Genomic DNA, 22,588 nt, shown 5'->3' on the forward strand with positions numbered 1-22,588 from the left:
AAGAAGCTTCTGGTAGGTGATAAAAAAATTGATTGTGAGAAAAAACACTTTCTACGGAATTTCTTTTTCTTTTTTTTTTTCTTTTTCTGCTTGCTGAGTATTTCGCATTCACATCTTGGAAGTTGATTGATTTGTCTGATCTGACAAAAGACCTCTACAGTTTCTCCCTTTTGTATCTAAGCTTCCTTGTCTCAAAACCCTCTCCTTTCCGCTATAGCCTATCCCAAAGTTCAAACTGCAGCGAAAAGAAGAAGTTCAGGATCGAACTCGCAAGATCTGTACTAAGTAGAAATAGGCTTTCTTTTACTGTTGAAAGTGAAGGAACATTCCATGCTTAATTAGTTGAAAGAAGGTTCAGTTATGATGTTAAGGCAGCACTTGCTGAATGTGTGAATGTTCAAACCACTTTTCTTGTCGCCGCCTTCACTTATAAAGGGACGCCTGTAAAGCCTGAAAGAGAAAATGTTTTTCACCATACGAAGTCACTCAAGAAACTCAGTGACGTCTTGCTGGTTTGCACTGTAGTTGTATGCTGTCACTGCACCAGAATTTGGACACCAACTTTCATTGTTGTCATCGGCTTTCGTTTTGTTCGCACACAGTTTATACAAGTTAGATGTGCTTGCGAAGCCGGAAGTCTGAAAGTCAGGAACGACAATGCGATAAGGAAAATGGCACCTTTGAAAGCATTTTGATATTGAAAAGAAAAAAAGTGCAAGAATCGGTCTTTTAAACTTCTCTGTGTTGCAAGAGTACATGCTCTTTAAGTCCCCGACAACGTTGTCCTGTCAATCGCACACTGCCATTGTGAGCACCTTCTGACAACACTTTCACTCAATTACCTTCCAGTTATCACAATTCAATTGTCTTGTTGATCACCACAGAGGAGTACGTTGTCAGCTACCCGCAAGTGCAAGAGTACCCAACATACCCGTCTGCGGGGCTTTTAACGGCCGCGGACGAGGGTCTACGGCCGCGAGTGACCCGGTCGTCGCAGCAGTCGCTCTGGCAGCCGGAGGACTTTGCGGCCGCCCTCTCGACGACCGGCGGTACCGCGGTCGAGGCTCTTGTGCCGGTCGTGATCAAGACGGAGGCAGTCAGTCCGCCAAGGGAGGAGGAGTACATCGACATCAACGACCTGCTCTCCCCGCTCAAGTGAGTTGAGTGTGGCAGCCGTGGGTGACGGAAGTACCCCAGACAGGTGTGAAATCCATTCAGGAAAATCCCCCCTGACATTGCATGGTAGGTTACTATGTACGGCGTACCATTTTCGTTAAGGTGAAACCCTTAGGCATCTCATCAAACGCCAAAAGCGGTTGTGTATAGTTGACGGCGTCAGCACAAATAGTACCAGAATTTCCGCTGCTGCAAGGAGGAAATAAATTGGGTTCGTTTGCTATTTTAACCTGGGTCTCCAGAGCCACAGCCACGGCACTAACCCGGCACCCTGTCAGGATGGAACAAGAATTAGCCTGGTGCGTGCGCTGTGACGTGGCCAGTCTGTGGCCAGTCTGCGGCCATTCTGCGGCCAGTCTGCCTGTCGGAGTAATTTGCATCGAAAGATGGAGAAACAAAGGCGAAGAAAGACTCACAAACGTGATGGAGCAGTGGAGAAGCTTTGATAATCGCTGGCTTTTACTCTCAAATCGTCTAAGCAAACTTAAGTTTCCGAAAACGTTATCGCTGTCTTGGCCAACGTCCGGTCAATGGGACTTTCTTCCTGAAACGAGCCAGCAGAGAGTCTCGCTGTTGTACTTCTTGAAGAGAGATGCTGTGTATCGGTGATTATTGGCAGGAGTTGGATTCGAAAGGAGGGTGTGTGTGTCTGTTTTCTTGAGTGTGTGTGTGTTTGGAATGCACCAGTCACCTGTTGTCAGGTTGCGTGGTCTTGCTGATTGGGTGAAAAGTGGAATTTAACTAAATTGTTCAATGCGTTTGATTGGCACCCTGCACTCTAATCTGTGCCCAGGATTTCTGCGTGCAGTTATAAGGCAGATTGAAATCAAGAGTTGGACAGAGGCCCATCTGGTCGGGGAAGCGCATGACAACAATTAAAAACTGACGCCGACCACAAGTGTTTATAAAAACGAAAAAAGACGTTTCGTTTTTGGCTACTGTACGGGAGCCTTGTGCACAATCTGTGAACAAGGCTCTTGTGAACAAGTGTTGTGAACAATCCTTCACAATCATTCACAAGTATTGTGAGCAAGAATTAAAAACGGATGCCAACCACAAGTGTTTATGAAAAGGAAAAAAAGATGTTTCGGCTCCTGTACGGGAGCCTTGTTCGCAATCTGTCAACAAGCATTGTAAACAATCCTTCACAATCATTTACAAGGATTGTGTAACAGGGATCCTTGTGAATGATTGTGAAGGATTGTTCACAATCCTTGTTCACAAGAGCCTTGTTCACAGATTGTGAACAAGGCTCCCATACGGGAGCCTTGTCCGTACGGCAGCCGAAATGTTTTTTTTTTTTTTTTCGTTATTATAAATTTTATACTTCGTGGTGGGTGTCAGTTATTAATTGTTGTTATAAGGCAGATTCTGCAGGATGTTGGAACACTACAGTCTAATCCCGCTACAACGAAGTCCGCTTCAACGAAATTTCCGCTTCAACGAAATATTTTCATTTCCCCGTCAGCTAGCCATAGAAGTCAATGCAACAAAGTCCTCGCCACAACGAACCATTTGTCTGGCTTGCTTTCGCTTCAACAAAATTTTCGATGAATTGGGCTGGGTTTGAACAATTATTTTACAATAAAATATGCATAGCACCAGCTATCTGTAACTTTTTAAACATTCAGGACGCTTAGTTTCACCGAAAACATGCGCGGTGCGCCCACATCGCCACCCAAAACAAAACATTTTTTTTTTTTTCAAAATTAAAGGAAAAAGCTTCATAGTAAAGTCGCATTTCTTTCCGTAGCGAGCTCTGGTAAGGAGTGATTTGTTTGGTTAAAAATCTGCAGAAAAAAATAAGTGAACCTTCATGTTGTAGTCGTGTGTTTATTGTGACGTCCGTGGGGGGTAAGTTTTGTTGATTGTTGCTACTAGAACTACTAGTTCTAGTTCTAGTACTAGTTCTAGTAGCTACTAGTTTGACCTTCTTTTTGTGCTTGTCCCAGACTTAATAGCTTTTGCCTGAAGGGACGTCAATGGTAATACTTTTTTCTCAGACCTCTAACGGATGTTTCAAAGCTTTTTTTTGGCATCTGTCCGGCGACAAACGATATTTTGGTTAATTAGAAGCAAGCAGTAAGGTGCCGTTTTTCTCACTTAGTTTATTCCATGATGTAGAGTGTCACACCACAAAGTGGGAAACTACCGTATTTATTCGAATATAAGGAGAGTTTTCTTTTTTCCAGAGTCCGTAGTCTCAAAGTCATACATACCCCACCTAATATTCGAAGCTCAGTGTGTGTGTGTGTGTGTCTGTGGGTGGGTGGGTTTGTGTGTGTGTGTGTATATATATATATATATAGCGAATCAGAATAGGAAATGAGGGGCTCGTTGAATTAAGACAGAAATAAGGGTTGCAGTCAAGAAAACCTCGGAAAGCAAAGGGGAGGATGTGGTAGGTCATTGAAACAGATAAAGAATTTGGAAAGACAGAAAGAAAGTTGAGAAAAAGTGCCCGCCGGGTGGGATCCGAACCCACGACCTCCAGAATACCGGGCTGGTGCGATGACCACTCCAGACCGGTATTCTGGAGTGGCGCTGGCTACCACCCCCAAGCAAGCTTCCCTAAAGTTTTTCTATTTCTAGAGATTTTTGGATTGCAGTGGCCAAAATTCATCAAACATCAGTGGCTGCATTGCCAACTCAAACAGTGCGGTGGCGAGAAGTTGTGTTGGCTTTTTATACTGACAACATTTTTCTAGGTCAGTTGTGATATCTCCAGTATCATTCGTTGTCCAGGCCTATCTCAAGCCTGTCAGGGGAAAGTGGACACTGGTTTGAACAATGTGTGCGTGTGTGCATGCGTTGTGTGTGTGGTGAAGAGCTGCGCTGGAAATCGAAGCACGCAACCATGTAGTTGACGAGTAATTTCTTTTTTAAAGGGGTCATGAAGACAAAATACGACTTTGTTCACGTTAAAAGAACTGGTGCTTGGTAGCTCACTCAGCTTCATTTTAGCCACAGAAAAAGTTTTATTAACAAAAATATTTCAAACAGTATTCAAAAGCTTCAAAATTCTATCACATCATAGAAAAGTCACCAAAAAGTGGGTGGGGAGCCGCCACTGCCTCACATTTGTCCTTAATATCTCCATTATTTGCTTGAATTTTGTGATGAAATTGGTGTCAGTGTTATTGAGACAAAGCAGTATTTATTACAAACCAAGCTTGTATTTCGTCTTCCTGGCCCCTATAATTGTACCCCCACTTGTATTCTAATTCTTGTTGGGTATTCCCCCCCCCCCCCCTCCCCCCTTGTAACGTCAACAGGGCACTCGAGGGTCAAATTAGCGATAAATATTGAAGCAAAATCGGTCGGTGGATTTGAAAGTTTTACTACGTTGGGTAGAGTCTGCCTCCATAAGCATCGTCACAATGAACACACGCAACCTTTGAAATCCGTGATGCAGAGACATCAACGTGGAGGAGCTGGAGTCGGCGACGGCACGGAGCCCCATCGTAGGCTCCGACAGCAACGGTTCGTTCGGACAGTTGACGGCGCTGGACCTTGTGGAAGGCACGGGCGTCACCCCTCACGTCACACCGGTGAAGTTCAGCGTCAGCTGCCGGAAAGATGCCGGTGAGGGGCGCCGAGTTTCTAGCATTACAAAGAGTGCGCGAGCACTGGTCCAAGCGAGCTCCGATCACGCGTCGAGCATCTTTGGTGGACTAGACTACAGTACACTGCCTTACACTAATGACTACGACACTCTCATCAACTCCTGTTGAAATGCAAAGATAAAGCCCCAGCACCAATTGTTCGATGTCTGTCACTCTTTTGCCGATGAATTGTTCATTTGTTTACAGACTTGAGGTTGCAGTAAAGGCTTGAAATGGGGTATAGCCCATTTGGACAAGGAAATGCCTAGTTAAATGTCAGGAAGAAAGTAAAAAAAGAAAAATTCGGGAAAGGAAAGGAAGTATCAGTGTTGTTCCCCCTTGTTCTTCCTTAGTGTGTCCTTGTTTGAGCGCGCTGCAACCCCATTTCAAGCCACGTTACCAAGTAGCCCACCAAGTCGTTCGGCCTGGGCTGAGCATGGCTTACTAAGCTTAGTTCCTTCCTCGAGCAGCCATATGGTGATGTGATGCGGCAAATTGAAATCGTGTGCGATGAGATTTCAAGGGCTTTATGAGAATTCATCATCATCATCATAAGCCTGTTTGTGTTTTGCGGGGCGAAAGCCTCGCCCAAAGATCTCCAGCCACACCTATCGAGTGCTAGCTGAGTCCATGTTTTTCCTCAAAATTTTCGGAGCTCATCTCTCCAGCGAGTTCACGGCTGACCCGTATTGCATTCGCGATTTATTGGGAGGCACTTGGTCAAACGCATAGTCCACCTGTTGTCGCTCATTCTCATCCCATCGAAAGATGCGATGAGAATTAACGGTGTTTTTATCGGACAATTTTTATCTCCCTTGAATTGTTTTATCGTAGATTGCGACATATCGTTACTAGCGATGGGCGAGTGTCTCTCCTACCGGGAAGTGTGTTCATGTTCGCTGTCCTCAATAGGGGCATCATCTCAGGAGTGGATTGATTAAAAGTGTATGCGTGCCCATTCATGTACGCATGGGGCCACACCCATCTCCTGTTGTCCCGTGCTACGTCCCTACCACTTCCTTCGAAAGTGGGATTAACCCTGAATGTCTCTCTCCCCGCTCCTTGTCTTTGCCCCCCCTCGAAGGTGCTGAGCATCGGCTGCTGCGAGACCTGACCAACATCCCGACAGTGTGCACCGTATCGGAAATGCCGCCCGTGGTCTCCTCCTCCACGTCGCTGAGCGGAAGCAACAGCTCTCGGCTCGTCACGCCACCTATCCTGCGCAGGGGGAAGCGCAGGCGGCTGGTCAGACATTCCTCCTCTCCTCTTAAGAACGCTAGAACGTAAAAAGTTCATATCGCTCATTAAGGGGACACGCGGGTCGAAAAAACACGATTTTTTCGAAATATACCGATTTTTTGTTTTCCCTTGCATTAGCATCTTTGACTATCCTTCTTTCATGGGTAAAAAAATGAAAACGAAATACGAACGAGAACTTAGTGAAAAATGTGTCTGAATGACTCGCGGTGACCCAAGAAATCGCGCAATCAAGCCAAATTTCGGCCAGGTTTGAGAATTTATTCCGCACGGCAGCGTGGCTCGCCGCCATTTTGGTCACTTGAGAGAGGTAGATCAAGCCTTCTTCTCTCGATTGAGCCGCTCGCCAGCTTCGTATCTCCGCGTAAAAAAAATAAAAAAAATGTTTCTTCCCGCTTGTTTTGAGAGCTCCCACTGGGCATTTAAATCACGTGACGCGAAAGCGGGACCGCCATTGGCTCTTGCCGCTTGTGAGCCGCCATCGCCCGCATCGTTCCGTTCGCTACTTCGCGCTATCTTTTCTATTTCCTTATCGTATGTTTTTAATCGTGAACGGTGAGGAGGAGCGTGACTTTTGTCGCCGGAAGCAGCGTACTTCATGCCGGTACAAAGGAAAGCGCAAGCGGCGCAGCATTGTGACGACCACGGCACGACCGGCACCGTGAGGCCTAACGGCGCCGGGCCATCAAGCGTTGCAAGCGCGGCTCTACCAGGCGGGGCTGATTTTATCAGCGAAGATATCGGCTTTATAAGCGCATCGGAGAAGAAGTCGGCAGCCTTCCAAGGTGAGGAGACAGCCAGCCACGGGAGCGGTGCAGTTATCTGTGGAGTCGGCGCTCGTGACTGACCTTGAGTGCCCCCGTGTGCGCGACGTGCGGGAAGTGCGAACTCGTCGTAGTTGAGGTTGCGAACAAGCGGAAGGGCCTCGCATCGGTACTGGAACTGAAGTGCAAAAACGAGAAGTGCCCTGCGGGAGTGGCTGCGGGAGTGATTTCTTCTGTTTACTCGTCGCAGCGCGCTGCCGCCGTCGGTCGCGGAGGCCGCAAACCGAAACTCTGCAGTTCCGGTTTGCGGCCTCCCCGTGATAGTTTCGCCGTCAATGTGAAAGCGGTACTCGCTGCACGCGCGGTTGGCATCGGGCACGATCAGCTGTGCGGGTTTTGTGCCATTCTTGGTCTACCAAAACCACAGCATCAAAAGACGTTCTACAACACTGCCAAGAAAGTTCATGTTGCGGCCACAAAAGGCGTCTCTGACAACCTTGCTGAAGCAAGGCAAGTAACTGCGTTGCAAGCTGGTCAGACTGACCTCAGTGTGATTTTTGATGGTACTTGGCAGAAGCAAAGACACGAGCCACAACAGTGTTGGCACTGCCATTTCTCTTGACACTGGTCTCTGCCTGGATTTTGAGGTGCTGTCAAACTACTTGTACTTGTAGCCGCCACCAAAAGCTTGATGAGCAAGAGGAGGAAGTGTGGCAAGCCTTTCATGCCTCTTGTGTGTGAAAAAAATGTCGACTGCTCATCCCATGCCATGGAGACGGAAGCAGCACTGCGCATCTGGCACAGGACGCTATCGTACAACCTGCAGTTCACTGTAGTGGAGACTGCCACTGCCCTCGCAGGGTTGTGGTTCAACAGGGGCCACACTAGCTATGAGCAAGTTCTCCAAGAACTGGGAATCTTCCCTTCAGAAGAACTGGTCAGACTAAGCAATGCAAGTGACCAGCGGAGGATCAGGCAGATGTGTGCAAAGCTGACTGCTAAGGCTAGCCCCATTGCCGCAGCCTGGTGAAATGGTCCCATACCAAGGACTACCCCAGCAAAAACCGTGAGGGTGCAACTTATGCAGCAGGAGCATTGTAGTTTTAGCACCTCAATGTGGACATTGCAGACTGTATCCCCACCAAATTTCATGTTGTTCGAGCAAGGATTTCTGAATCTGCCAAAGAAATAAACTTTCAATTGCGTTTTTCTCAGCTTGTTGTTTTTGTCCGTTTTCCGAGTTTGTGCACACTTATTTTCCCACTTAAAGTTGTCGTATCAGGATGAAATTTTGCACAGATGTTCATTATAACACGTAGAGTGCACAAATCTTGTTCATTATGCAATTTGTGTCCTTAGATATTTCTGACGGTCATAAAACAAAAATATACAGAACAAAAAAAGGCACACTACCAGTCATTTTTTTTTCGTGGTGAGGAAAATGATGATGAGGCTTTTTCAGGTAGATTTGTGCACTCTGCAGTTCATAAGGAACCACCTAGGCTATTTTAAAAGTTTCAGAAAAAATTTTTACTATAAAAAAAAGTGTGCACAAAAAAGCAATTTTTCTGAAAGTCATGCTGGGTAACATTTTATCCGGAGCAGCTATTCAAAATCTGATTACATATATGACCAGAGGAGCTCAATCTCTATAAGCTGTGAAAATTTCAGCCTCCTAACTTCATTATTAAAAAAAAAGTTGTTTGGAGGAGCACGTCCCCTTAAGCAGGGGTGAGGCAATTGCGCATATTGCGCAGTTTTGATACGAATTTGTTTTCCTGCGCCAGGCTGCTCCAAAAGCTTGAAAATCGTAAAAATTGTGCCCAACTGCTATGAAACAGTCTGAGAGCCAAGGATTTTAATGCACCCGTCAGTTGCAGCGGGAAAAAATGCTTATTGACGGCATAATTTTCCAGCACCCCCAAGGTAATGCGGTTTGTAAAGGTTTGATTGATCATTGAATAAAAAACCCGCATAAAATTGTCCCCGTGATAGTTTTTTCGGAAGTCACAATGTCGGGTTGGACATGTTATATTCTGGGCGTTTTTAAAGTTTTCCCATCAAAAACCATTGCAAAGCCCTGTAGAAACAATACTTACCGTATAAACCGGAATATAGGTCGAGTTTTTTTCGAAAAAAATCCGCACAAAAGTCACCCCCGTCTTATATAGCGGTCATTGGCAGAATGTAAATCGTTGCCTGGCAACAATGTGCAAGCGCAGTCCGTCGCCATCACCATTTGTGTCAGACTGCTCTCTCGAACTATCAGGCCTTTATTTGCTTTCGCTTTTCTCTTGTTTTTCGTCTTTTACTCGTCTATTTTGTGTGCGTACGTACATTTCTGTACGTGTCTGTTCCGAGATGAGTGGCGGCAGTCGACGCCAGTTCACCGCGGCGTTTAAGCTGACGGCGATTGAGTCGCCGAGCAGAATGGGAATATGGCGGCACAACGTCAGTTAGGGGTTTCGGAGAAAAGTGTGCGGTACTGGCGGAGCCAGAAAGCTAAGCTGTGCGCATGCAACCCCCGGAACCGATCGTTCCGTGGACGTCAAGCAGGGCACCCTGAGTTGGAGAACAAAGTGGCGGGCTCCGGAGGCCATCCGCGGACCGGCTCCGCGAACTGTACAATGAGTGGATAGCCCGCGACAACAAAAATACCCATATGGGCCGGCTGCGACCGTGTCAAGCTGGCTGTCCTTCTCTGGGCAGTCGCTGCCCGACGACATGGTTACACGAGCGTTCAGGAAGTGCTCCATCAGCAACGCGCCTGATGGCATGGAAGATGACAGTGCGAAGCAGTCATCCTCAGACGACTCTGAGAGCTCGGACGAGTGACTTCGGCAGGCATAGTGAGTGGCAGTGACGGACGGGCGTCGAAAATAAATATAGACGTGATTGCGCTTCTGTGCCGAATTATTTTTTTGTCAACTTTTCCCACCTCAAGGTAGGGGGTCGGCCTATATACCGGGTCGACCTATAATCCGGTTTATACGGTATGTGTACTGAGGCGACAAACTACTTGTGGAAGTTGATGAAACAACGGCAATTTTCGGAGCACCGTATCTCCGAAGCGACATTACTGGGCGCCGCCATATTGGTGTGGTGAAGATTAGAAAGTGTGGCTGCCAGGTGAAGCAGTTGCTCGTGGTTCAGGCAGAGTGCTCTTCGCCTATTCATACCGTGGTTTTGGTTATGGGGGTGGCTGGATTTACATTTAGTCATTTGATCTGTTGCGGGAAGTTGCGCGACTCGAAACACGGGAGTTCATCAAAAACGACCTGGTGCCAGCGAATTCGCCATGTTTCTGCCTTGACTGTGAGGCACGGTGTGGGCTTGAAGTGAAATTTCGGACCCATTGCGGTGTTATAAAATGCTGAGTTATTGCTGCATTTGACAGCAAGCTTGCGAGCGGTGGGAATGGGATGATCGACACTGAAGAAGTGGCGGCGCAGGCTACATCGCCGCAAAATGTTCAAGCAGTGTCCTACAGCCAGACGGGCTAATATTACACGCTAGTAGTAATGGTTCATCTACCTAAAGTGAAATTTAATGCCAAAAGGGAGGTGGCTAAACATGAATCAAATTATGATCGTAGTGAACATGTACCTTGGGGATTGAAATGGGAGGGCTTGTAGGGTGCGACGACTGTCACCTCGTTTTTTGGAACTTTTGCCGTGGCTCTGCACCTGTGCGTAAAGTCGAGTCTGGGATTACAAAAATAATGATTTCGGCATTCACGATACTAAAAATGCCTTATGATTGCTTAGTTTTTCAGTTCGATATTTAAACAGCACTCCACGCTATCTATGCATAATGCCTAAAAACTTAAAAATGGTTTGTAAAATGCAGTTCGTACCTTGTGATACTCTGGTAGAAAAAACTTTATTGAAAGGCTGTTTCAGTGTTATGTACGTTCAAAACCGATTAAAAATTAAGTGCGCTCCCCCCCTTCCCCACCCCCCGCCGAATTGCCAAAAATTTTGTTTTTTAGCGCCTAAGGTGGCATAATAAATGCCGTTGTTCTGCTCCAAATCAAAATTCTGCTGCTCCAAAATCGAGATTTTGCTACTCCAAAAACTGCTCCCAAATCTGATTCGGCTGTCTCACCCCTGATTAAGGCGTCCACATCCATATCGTATAAAGGCTCCAAGGACACGGGTTCAGTAAATGAAATGATATGAAATGATATGCGTGCACAAAATTTAATCCCACATGAAAAACTGTATGTGGTTGCAGTTATTGAAGGGCAATAAGAGAGCGTGCTTATTATCCCCATATTCAAGAGCAAGCAGCAAACAGAGTACAAGAAGATTGTGTGCTGGTGTGTTCGAATACACCTGTACTCTCGCCAACACTTTTTAAGGAGGAAATTAAGCCGAGTGTTCTTCTTCTCTGCCATCTTGCTGTGGTGCAGCGGTCGTCGCAGTCGCACGACTCCGACTACAGCCACCTGGAGGCCGACAGCACCACTTTTGACGAGGTGGCCATCAGCACCGAAGTCGAGGAGATCGAGGTGGACGTCGAGGGCTTCCCCTCGGTACGTGCGCGCCTCGCCGAGGAGTTGAATGTCTTCTTGGGAATGGGCAAAGCACAATTACAGCAGCCGCAGAAACAAAAGATGGCTTTGGTTCGTTAAAAATACTCTTTCGTCCTGATAACAGTGATATCAATTTTGCCACGAACTTCAAACAAATATTCCAGATACAGTAGAAGCTCGTTACAAGAGACACTGTTACAAGAGACACCTGGTTATAAGAGACATTTGAAAATGGTTTGGTCCGTTTTCCTATGTTCACCATGTTATCAACATTGCATACTAGAGACATGATTACAAGAGACACTGTTACTAAGGGCAACTTTTTTGGGTCCCTTGAGTAAATTCTTCACTATTTAGAAGAGACACAATGAAAGAGGGACCTTATATGAAGGACCTTGTGTAAAACTGCCCTGAAGATTAAGCTTGGGCCTGCATCCAAGAGAACGCAGAGGGTTCCAGAAACTTTTGAGGAGTTTGTGTCTGCAGAGGTATAAACCTTGTGTGTTTGAGGAGCCTACAAATCATGTGATCCTCGTGCAAATAAATGGTGCCCTAGAGGATGAGCCAAAGGAGGAGAATGATGATGAGGGTATTGTAGGACAGAAAGTGTCGGCAGTTTACCTACAAGAGTGTTTTACCTACAAAAAGTTGGGATGCAATCAGCAGTGCCTAAAACTACTATGAATGACTTTCTTCAGCCATAGTGAGAATTTTCTTGTCGGCCTGTCTGAATACGCTTTGATGCTGGTTTATAGCATAGTGGTCATGCTTGACTCTGCACTGTATTTAGAATTTTTGGTTACAAGAGACGTGTTTCCCGGTTTCGTTGAGTGTCTCTTGTAACGATGTTTTACTCTATTAAAGACAAACGATGAAGTAGTGGCGACTTCCCAGCCACTTTCCAGCGATATCTCTGACTTCTCAAAATCTTTGTTTGTGCAGTATGTTTTCAGTATTGCCCCATACGTCAGTGTTGTGGGAAAATTGAAAGCTTGTCAATGTTTCTCCCATTTTTTTCTTTAAAGGAATGGCCACCATGACTTGATTGAAAGCTGAGTTAGTTACCAACAGCTGGTTGTTTCAAGCTGAACAACGTTGTACTATATTGTCTTCATGGCTTATTTAATACCCCTGTCACAGGGGCACTTTCAATCGCGATTGAGTCGATCCGGATCGAGCTCAATCCGGATCGGGCGCATGCCGGATCGGCAGTTTCAATCGCGATCGAGCTTGATCCCGCTCGAACTCAATCCTGGTTTCTCAAGCGCGATTGAGGCTTCCAAGCGCGATCGAACGAAAGCGGCGATACTCTCGTCCCTGCTGAGTAATGACACAGAAGGTGAAAACTTCAACTAACGCCACAAATTGTGTAAAAAAAACTCGATCGCGATTCACTTCGATCATGATTGAAAGTGCCCGTGTGACAGGGGTATAAGATAGCTTCACGAAACCAGCATAACACACGCGATGTAGCAGTAATGTTTTGTGAGGGAAGCCATATCGCTGTCTGATTCATAGCTGTGTTTTATTGGGGTTGTTGTTGTTGTCTTGTTTGTTTTTTATTATTGTTACTATTGTTTTAAGCGAAAGCTTTCGTAGTGGGAGTGACAGCGTCCTGTAAAAAAAAATAATGCATTTCCCTATACACCAGTTGGCCGACCGAAAAGCTCTGATAACATCTATGGGCGCACGGCGCATGCGTAAAAACGGGCTCCCGTCGTATCAAAAGGGTTACTTGAAAATTGCAGAGAAGGAACGGTTCTCGATAGGACGATATATGCATCGATCTTCAAGAAGGAGCACAACAGTATACCTTTATATCATAAACCACGTATCAGTATACATTTCGATAGATCGTATATGTGTTCACTTAGTGCGTCAAAAATCGTCGCATGGGTTCGTTCATCGTTTTCAATTTCGGTTTCGGTCTTTCAAGGTTTGACAATTGATTTGAATGCACTTTCAGCAAAGGTTGGACGCACTTTAATGAAGGTTTTGATGCACTTTTGATGCGAGAAAGCTTTCACCCCTCTCTCAACTTTGTTTAGGAAGGGATTGCAAAGTTTTTTTTTCTTTTTTTGCAACGTCAGCATGTTTTTTTATTCCCCTCTTTTGCTGTCTAGATGCACCAGGCCAAGGCGGCCGGCGGCGGCATGCTCGTTGTGCCCGTGGCCGAGCAGCACGCTTTGCTGCGGGGCGTACGAGACCAGCGGGGAAGCCTGCTTGCAGGCCAGCGCGGTCGTCAGGAGACAACGCCCAAGAAGTCGCTGCCTTTCTCGCCTTCACAGGTGTGGTTGAATGCCACTCTGACCTGTTGCTCGCGTATTTTTTGTTTTCAAGCGTTGAATCTAGACAACATTCTTGTTTTTTAACAGCGGAGCTGTTTAGCAAGTCGTAATTTTTAGTGTTTGTGGTTAAAAATACCAAGAAATTACCTAGCATGCGCACATGAGCGCGGGCCTCGCGGCGACCGCCCAGCGTCCCCTGTGCATGTTCGCCAAGCCAAACATACTTACTTAGGGAGATTGGCCAAACTTGGAAAAGAACTCTTGCCGTAATCGTGGGAACACTTGCTCGGAGCAAGAAGGACTCCTGCGTTCACTGTAATTGTGGCAATACTTTCTAGGACAAAGAAAGACACGTCATAATGTACGCCCCTCCAAGGTGATGTTCAATGATTATCGCTTCCAAAAAAATGAAAGGTCACACTTCTAGCAACAATGATGGAGTAAAGGTCGTTGCGGCAGCGAAGCAGCAAATCGTCTCCAATCGCAGACTCAAATCGACGTGATGGTCGTGAAGGCTACGTACAGCTTCGCTACCTTCAAGTCTTGCTCATTAGTGTGGGCTTCTTTCCTTTTTTCGAGAATCTTGTTGTGAGGGGATTGTTTCAGGATGTTGTGTGTGCTGCGTGGAAAATATTTTGTTAAAGGTCTTTAGTCTTAGGTCTTTGGCAAAAAGCATGACAAGAGTCTGAACCTTGTAAAAGTTGGTAGACGCGTGTTATAGAGGGCTTATTACAGAAATGAAAAATAAAAATTACGTTGGACAATTAGTTGAGAATGTATCCAAATTTTTTCCTCGAAAGTTTTCAAGTTTTCAGAGGAAACTGCATAATGGGTCTGAATATTTGTGTTCACTCGTTGTCTAGGCAAAAAAAGGGGTTTAAGGAGAAATACAGGTTGTTTGACACTTTTAGCTTTTCTAGTTCAGAAGTTTTACAACTCCAAAATTCATCGTTGAAAAAGAACACGTAAACTTCAACTCCCTTTTTTCCACGATGCACTTTAGGCTTCCATAACCTCTGGAGAAGCAGAGCTAGAAGTCTGATCACTAGCTTATATTCAGCCTGCTTTTCATAAAAGCTTGCCAAAATTAAAAAAAAAAAAAAAATTGTAGACATTTTATTTAAACTTTTCATTTTACATGAAAATGTATTTCATATTTGTGATGATCGTGCTGCAACTCACATCTTCCCATTTTTTACAACCATAGCTTGAATCGATATAATTCAAAGACCAGTTAGCCCTCATACATTGTGGATGTTACCCCACAGGCTTACTGACCCAAAATAGTTGCCGTTCCTCGCTGACGGGCCAATTGATCTCTTTCTCATATACAGTTGTACCTGTCTGCAGCAGTCGTAACCTGTCTGTCGTTGTAACTATCTCTCTCTCATGGTCGCTCAGTGGCTAAGGCATTGCGCTGCTGAGCACGAGGTCGCGGGTCCGATTCCCGGCCGCGGCGGCCGCTTTTCTGATGGAGGCGGAAAGCCAAAACGCCCGTGTGTAGGAGATTTCGGCGCCTGTTAAAAATCCCCAGGTGGTCAAAATTAATTCGGAGCCCTCCACTACGGTGTGCCTCATCACCTGTGTTGTGTCAGCGCGTTAAACTCCACAATCAATCAATCAATCAACTATCTCTCTCTCTCTCTCCCTCTCTCTCCCTCTCGTAACAGTTTCTGAACAACCCGACCCTGCCGAACATGTGCCCGATGGGAGGGCCGCAGCGAACCTCAACGCCCGTGCGCAGCGGCAACATTCCGCACCCACACGCCTCCATCCACGAGTTCCCACCCCGCCAGTCGCCCACAAAGAACAGCAGGTGGGTGATGGACCGCACGCCTCACCTTGGGGTCACTATGGTGTGCTGCCCTTTGGTGCAGCTGTTTGACAGTTCTCATTTACAAAAAAAAAAGGCAATGGAGATGAATATTGTATTGCGTATACTCAGTTCTGACGGGAAAATTTTTTCTCACGAAAAGCATGGTGCTGAACATTGAAAGCTAGAAAATGATGACAGCAAATCATCGCAGATTTCTTTTAAGGGGGGACGCGGCTTTCAACTTCGGAAAAATGACCAAAACATCGTTTTTTTGAAACCCACATATTCGGCTTCTATGTTTCCTATTCTATGCGTCTGCAAAGTTTTTACGCTGAAAAGCGTCGCAAAGTGGCTTAAAAAAATGCTTTTGTCAGGCGCGGGGACAAACTATCAGCGCAAAAGGGCGAAAAAAACGGCAATTTTCGGAGCGCTCTATCTCCGCAACGGTGCCACCGGGTGCGGCCATTTTGATATGGTTAGATCGGCCGAGCGATCGTTTTTCCGGTTCCGCTCGTCTCTTTTATCTTCGTTCATTCACAAACGCACAAACGGCAGAAAAGAAACGACGCACAAACGAAGCTAGAAATAGATGCTGAAGCGCTATTGGTCCTCCGGTCGGGGCGCAGAACAACGATCCTCCTGATTGGATGTCACGGGCGCAACGCAAGATGGCGGCCGTCTGAGCTGCGTAGCGAGCGGTTTGAGTTCATTTTCGCCGCTTCGCTCGGCCGAGTTTCTGTTCAATCTATAGTATTCAACACGGACGTTATCGCGGTGGGAATGCCAGAGATAACGAGCCAGATTACGGGAAGTTGTGTGGCTCGAAAGGAGGAGGTCATCGAACGCTTCGTGGTGCGCGTGACTCTACCGTCGCCAGACCCCGGAGGGTGACGCGGTGTGCGCGCTTGCGATAGCGGTTCGTGAAGTGAACTTTTAGTCGGGTTTGTGATGTTTACACGCTTAGTTATTGCTGTGTTTTGACTGTGGGTTTGCTAGCCTTGAGAAAGAAACGGTCGACGCGTCAAACGCTGCGGCACGCACGGCATAGCCGATGCACATTGGAGCAGCCCATGACTGGGCAACCTGTTACGATTGAACGCCAGTAGTTGTAATTAATGCCTGCGACGTTAGATTTAATCTTAAAAGCGACCTTACCAGCCATATCAGGTATAATCAAAGTTCGATATGTCGCGGTAAGCGTGCGCTGCGATGCGCGCGAGCCATATCGCCTTTCTTGTGCAACGTTTCCCGTGCACTTGTAATTTTCATGCAAACACGTTTGAGTTAGTAATATAGGAATATTGATTGATTGTAGGGTTTAACGCGCCGACGCAACGCAGGCGATGAGGCGCGCCGTAGTGGAGGGCTCCGGATTAATTTTGACCACCTGGGGATCTTTAAGGGGGGACGCGGGGATCAGATGGCGAATAGTGACCAAAACATCGTTTTTTCGGAAGTCACATTTTCGGATTGCACGTTTTATATTCTATGCGTCTACAAAGTTTCCCCGTCGAAAACGATCGCGAAGTGCCAAAGAAAAATATTTATGTCAGCTGAGGTGACAAATTATTTCCGCAAAATGACGAAAAAACGGCAATTTTCGCAGCGCTGTATCTCCGGAACGACGGCACCGGGCGCCGCCATCTTGGTCGCGTTAGATTGGCAGAGTCTTCAACTTCCGATTTCCTGTCGCTGCTTTCATTGTCGCTCATTCACAAACGCACAAACGGCGGAAAATGAGAGACGGTGAAACGAAGCAACCGATAGAATCTAACACGCGATTGGCTCTCCGGCCGCGTTAGCTAAGACGGCTCTCCGGATTGGGTGCCGCCATGGCCACAACAAGATGGCCGCCGGGCGTTTCGGCTGACGCGCAGTTCGCACGCACTCCGTGTCGCTCGGTTTCGCGGTCGGCTCGGTTCCCGTTCAGTGGTTTCATGCTTTGCGATTCCGTACAGTGACGCTATCGTTATCGCGGCGATAATGCTTGAGATCGTGCGCCAGATAGGGAAGTGCGCGGCTCGAAAGACGCATCGAAAACGTGCCCGCGACATCGCCGTGGTGCGTCCTTGAGTGGGAAACTCGGTGCGTCCGTGTACACGGGTGTTCGTGAAGTGAACTTTTGGACGCATTGCCGTGTTATAAAACGCTTAGTTATTGCTGTGTTTTACAGCGAGCTCGCGAGCTTCAGGAATGGAATGACAGGCTCGCCAGAAGTTGCGGCGCGCGCTGCATTGGCGCGACGTGTTCGGGCAGCGGCCGATAGCGGGATCGGTTGCTATTGCGCGCGAGTAGTAATAATTGATGTACGCAAAGTGTAATTTAATGGCAAAAGTAAAGTTGCTAAACATAGTAAGGTTACCTAAATTACGATCGTGGTGAACGTGCGCGTCGGGGATTGTAGGGTGTAGGGAAGGGGGGGGGGGTGCAATGAACCACGTTACCCGGCTTATTTGAGAAACTTTTTCCGTGGCTCTAAACTAGTTCGTACAACCAAGTCTGGGATTACACAATTATATTTTCAGTATTAAATTAATTATAGAAGATGCCGTAATGTTACAGCGTTTAAAAAAATTTTAATGTCACTATTTTTTTCTATTTTTGCAATGTTTGCAATTATAATGTCCATTTTGCAATGCTTTTTTCGCCTGAAGAAGAGCATGGCATTCTTATAATATTAATGTTGTAATTATGTAAAACAAATGTATATTCTGCCTTCAAATTGCTCATCTTATGCGTGTGATGCCCTGATATAATTTTTGACACTGAACAGCCTCATGTACTAAGCTGTAGCTTCATCAAGGTTATGACACCCAGAAATAAGCTGAAAGTCTGCTGGCACATTAATAAAAAAAAACCATGCCTTACTCTTCATTTTGGAGACAGCTATGCATTAGGCATACATGAAGTAAAATATAGGTACCCTAGTAGCCCATAGTAAACTTTTTGGTACACTCTGCGTAAAACTGGTGCTTCTGCCATCTAAAGGCCTACACATAGAAACCTCCAATGAGCCAGGAAGGCATCCCAGATGCACCAAATCAAAGGGCAAAGGTATGCGAGGTTGTCCCCAAGCAACGACAGCAAGGACTATGCTGCTGGTGCAGTTTGAAAATTGTGACATCATCGTAAACTTTAAGAGCCGTTTTCTCAAAAGTGCATTTTACGAGTTCTTCGTTGCTCGTGGAAAGGATAGCGTGGCAATCACTGGGCAGATTTTGACCCTGTCTGTTTTATTTCGATCCTTGAAGAGTTCTGCAGGGCGAGACAGTCTTGGATTTTCATTTTAGGGCCTCGTTATTTTTTAATGTGGAATTTATGGCTAGATCAATTATGTCGTATAGGTTACAAGTGAAATTATTCTTTTCTGTAAAAAAAATGAAGGGTGTAAAAAAAATTTGAAGACTGTCTTGCCCTGTAGTGTTCTTTTGACTATAATTGAGAAGTATTCAGAACTTGCTAGCATGTGTCAATACCTTGCTAGGCTTTTCACGAGCGGGCAACATGTAAACCTCTGTAACACAAGAACTACTGAAGGTATCATCATGAAATTTTAAATTTCACCATTTGGAGTGCTTTCCAATGTGCTTGCCGAATTTCATCACTCTAAGCCAAAAAACAAAAAAGTTCACTCCGATCCCCACGTCCCCCCTTAACGTGCGCCGAAATCTCGTACACACGGGCGTTTTTGCTTTTCGCCTCCATCAGAAAAGCGGCCGCCGCGGCCGTGAATCGAACCCGCGACCAGTAATATAGGAATAAAAATATGTTCTCTACATTAAAAATGTACGTTACTGTCGCAGCATTTAACAGTGATTTTTTAGTGAAATTGTTGATACCATTGCTTAGGGCATACTGGCTTTGCTGCGAGAAATATTGGATGCCTTGCATGTCAAAAGTAGTAAAAAAAGATATGCTCTAGCATTGAAGTTGGGAGTTATGCAGAATACTCTACCAAGCTTCAAAGTAGCTCATTTTCATCCTTGTGGTATGCAAACTTTTGGCAATGAACACCTGCACGTATGAGTACTAAGTTGCTGTGCCAGGCAAGATGATAAAACTAGGGGTGTGCGAATAGTGAAATTTGATCTCGAATCGAATTCGAATCGAATAGTGTCGAATAGTGGACAAAAATGTCGAATATCGAATACCAAAGCTTTTTTTGGAAGAACAAGTAGGTTGGACACTAATAAACACATGCTCATGTCCTTGAGCTCTAAATAGTAAATACACTAAAAAGAATTGAAGAAATCACAAACTGTCATGTTAAAAATATTACAAATTATCCAAATCTCCAAGTAGTGAACGTGGTGTTTGCCCATCAAGTGATTCAAGAGCGGGCTTGTCGTGCTTGCCGGCGTCTTGAGCGCGGAGCCGCATTTCTTGCAGATAGCAGAGGACGGACTTGCCTTCTCGAAAAACTTCCAAAGTACACTTCTTTTTTCACCGTGGCTGTTCATGCTGAATGGCACGCCACGGAGGAGAATCACGGGCGTGCGACGACCATGGCGACGTCGGCGACGACCGTCAGATTGGCTATGGATAGGCGTCGAGAAAGGGTCTAGGACGGGTGATGATAGTGTGTTACAGCAAGGCCAGAATCACAAAAATTTAACAATACCATAATTATACGCTATTTTGCGGCTGCACAGTTGTGTGATAAAATTAATTAACAAAAGAAAAATGATATTTTACGTCCGAATATCAGGGGGGAAGCGTCAGTGTCATCGCCATCACAAAATGGTGTCGTCGTAGTAATTTGTTTTGTCCCGAGTGGGACGCATCATATTTGTTTCCAATGACCTGAAAACGGCAACGCACCTCATTATTTCAAAAACCCGTATGTAAGAAACGTTTTCTGCACGCTAAACACTGCTGTGTCGCTCTTTCTTTCCGTGTACGCCAGTGACGCAAAAAAATCGAGGAACTATCAAATTACATGTCGGCAATGACGTCTCTGCGGGCGAAAAGGAGGGATATGTCCAAACCTCAAAGACAACTTTCCTGGCCGAAAACGGGTTGCTGGCAATTGTTTGACCAAAACCTTTCGACGTTAGGGTCAGTAAGGGCCACACTAATCTAGCCGCAACTTTGGCAGCGTTCCGAATATTCGTCACGTCGAATTATTCGAAAGTCCGAATGCTGGGTATTCGAAAGTCGAATCGAATTATTCGGGCAAGAAATATTCGAATCGAATTCGAAAATCGAATATTCGCACACCCCTAGATAAAACATAAAAAAAAGCCAAAAATGTTCAAATTTAAGTAAAAAAAATGCTTAACTTGTTGCCATGGTGACAACACTGCAAAAGGAGGCTGTTCAGTGCGATACAGCCAACCAGCTAACCTACTTTGCATTGAAAGCCCATTGAAACCCATCTCCCCCTTCATTTGGTCTGCAAAGTGGGGTATGTACTCTTCTTCACAGAGGAACTGAAAATGATGTTTTCTGGAAAGAGAAAGGCTGTAAAAGGCACTCCAATTTGAAGGCAAGGCATTCCAGAATCCCCATGTTCAAAAGGACATGAAAGGCTACAACCGTGACGACTTTTGATAAGTGAAACCTATGTTGCAACTTCGGAAGCCGTTTTCTCAAAACAGTTTTTTTTGCCACCTGTGTCGCTTGTACCAGGGATTTCTTTGTGACCGCTGGGTCTATTTTGATTCCGTTTCTTGCATTACATTCATTGATGAACAGTTCAGGTCGTGACACTCTTGGTTTTCCAGATTTGTTTTTTGTGATTTTTTTATTCAAATAATCGTTCACAGTCAACATGCCTATTGCACATTAACCTCTAAAAAAATGAAAACTAAAAAACATTGTGTTGTAAAAAAAAAATTATAAAACTGTCACGACCTCGTCCATTCATTTGGGAATGTAAAGCACTTCAAACAAGTTTTCTATCATGTTTTATAAGCCGCTCAAGCTCGGTACAAGTGGAACAGAAAGAAAATTTAATACATAAAAAAGTTTTCAAAATATTAGTTTGAAATTTGTATGGTGTTATCACGGAAGCATTTCCAGTTGCTGTGCCAATTTTCATCAAAATCCACAAAGAAATAAAAAAGTTGATTTTGAAAGCCACGTCCCCCCTTGAGCGAGTGCTGAGGGTCGTCTTTATTTAATGCATTGGGGTATGCAGCATTTCTCTTTTCTTGCTTAATTCAGAAAATAGCACGTTAACTGCAGGCATCACTGTACGAATGCTCTGCTTGTCTTTCAATCTTTGCTTTTATTAGCTCTGCAATTGACAACTCTGATAGCAAGACAATGTGAACTACACTTAACCAAACTTTGCAAATCCTTTTATTTATTTTTTTTTTGGTAGAGTTGTGAATCTTTGGCTGGCAATTGCAATTTTGAATGCAATAAGAGCAAGTGAATATAATGCAATGCTGTGGAAAACTACAAAATGCCCCAGCTGTGGCCATGCATCCTTGATTGGCTGTGTTTTTACCTAAAAAAAAAAGCCATTGCTCTTAAGATGATGGTGATGATGGTTTGATTTTATTGGCGCAAGGCTGACATATTACGAACGAAAGGTACGAACGAAATCCAAGACACTGATAATATGCTGACGAGCACACAACTCTAGGTGCACCCTGATGGGTTCGCATATTTACTCTTGTCTCGTTTGTTAGCTGATGTGTTGCCATCTTTGGATGCGACTCTGAGGGTTCTGAAGCAGTTTGAATCCCATTGGTGGCCAGCTTACCTTGAGCTTGTTTGACTGTCTTTGTCTGCCCCCAGCAGTGAACCCCTGCACACGCCGAAACTGAGACGGCTCGATAATGTGGACAGCAACCTGCCCCGAACTCCGACACCTTTCAAGAACGCGCTTGCAGAGCTCGAGAAGAAAGGAGGACCCATCGAGCACTTGGTGAGTATCTCTCTATCTCTTGCTCTCTCTGTGTCTATCTCTCTTTTGTCCTTTCTTTGTCCCTATCTACATCTTGCTCTCTCTGTACCTCTTATCTCAATCTCTTGCTCTTTACTCTTTCTCTCCATTTATATTAATCTTTTGCTTTTTCTGTCTTGCTCTCCTCTCTCTTACTCTCTCTTGCTTTCTCTTTCTTTATATCCCTTGCTCGCTCTCTTCCTCTTGCTCTATTTCTCTTTTTCTCTTGTTGTTTCTGTCTCCTGCT

General features: G+C 45.4%; 1 protein-coding gene across 1 annotated transcript in view; it reads left to right on the forward strand.

Moving 5' to 3' along the window:
• Positions 1-22,588, forward strand: part of LOC144161559 (myb-related protein B-like) — a 118,385-nt gene that overhangs the window by 66,010 nt on the left and 29,787 nt on the right. The window contains exons 9-15 of the mRNA XM_077692211.1: positions 885-1,155; positions 4,592-4,761; positions 5,866-6,026; positions 11,217-11,339; positions 13,463-13,627; positions 15,298-15,443; positions 22,194-22,323. Of these exons, the coding sequence (XP_077548337.1) occupies positions 885-1,155; positions 4,592-4,761; positions 5,866-6,026; positions 11,217-11,339; positions 13,463-13,627; positions 15,298-15,443; positions 22,194-22,323 (1,166 nt within the window). The remainder of the gene's footprint in view (positions 1-884; positions 1,156-4,591; positions 4,762-5,865; positions 6,027-11,216; positions 11,340-13,462; positions 13,628-15,297; positions 15,444-22,193; positions 22,324-22,588) is intronic.

This window comes from Haemaphysalis longicornis, unplaced genomic scaffold (assembly GCF_048455015.1).
Source record: "Haemaphysalis longicornis isolate Haplotype H1 unplaced genomic scaffold, Haemaphysalis longicornis Haplotype H1 scaffold_12, whole genome shotgun sequence".
Lineage (NCBI taxonomy): Eukaryota > Metazoa > Arthropoda > Arachnida > Ixodida > Ixodidae > Haemaphysalis > Haemaphysalis longicornis.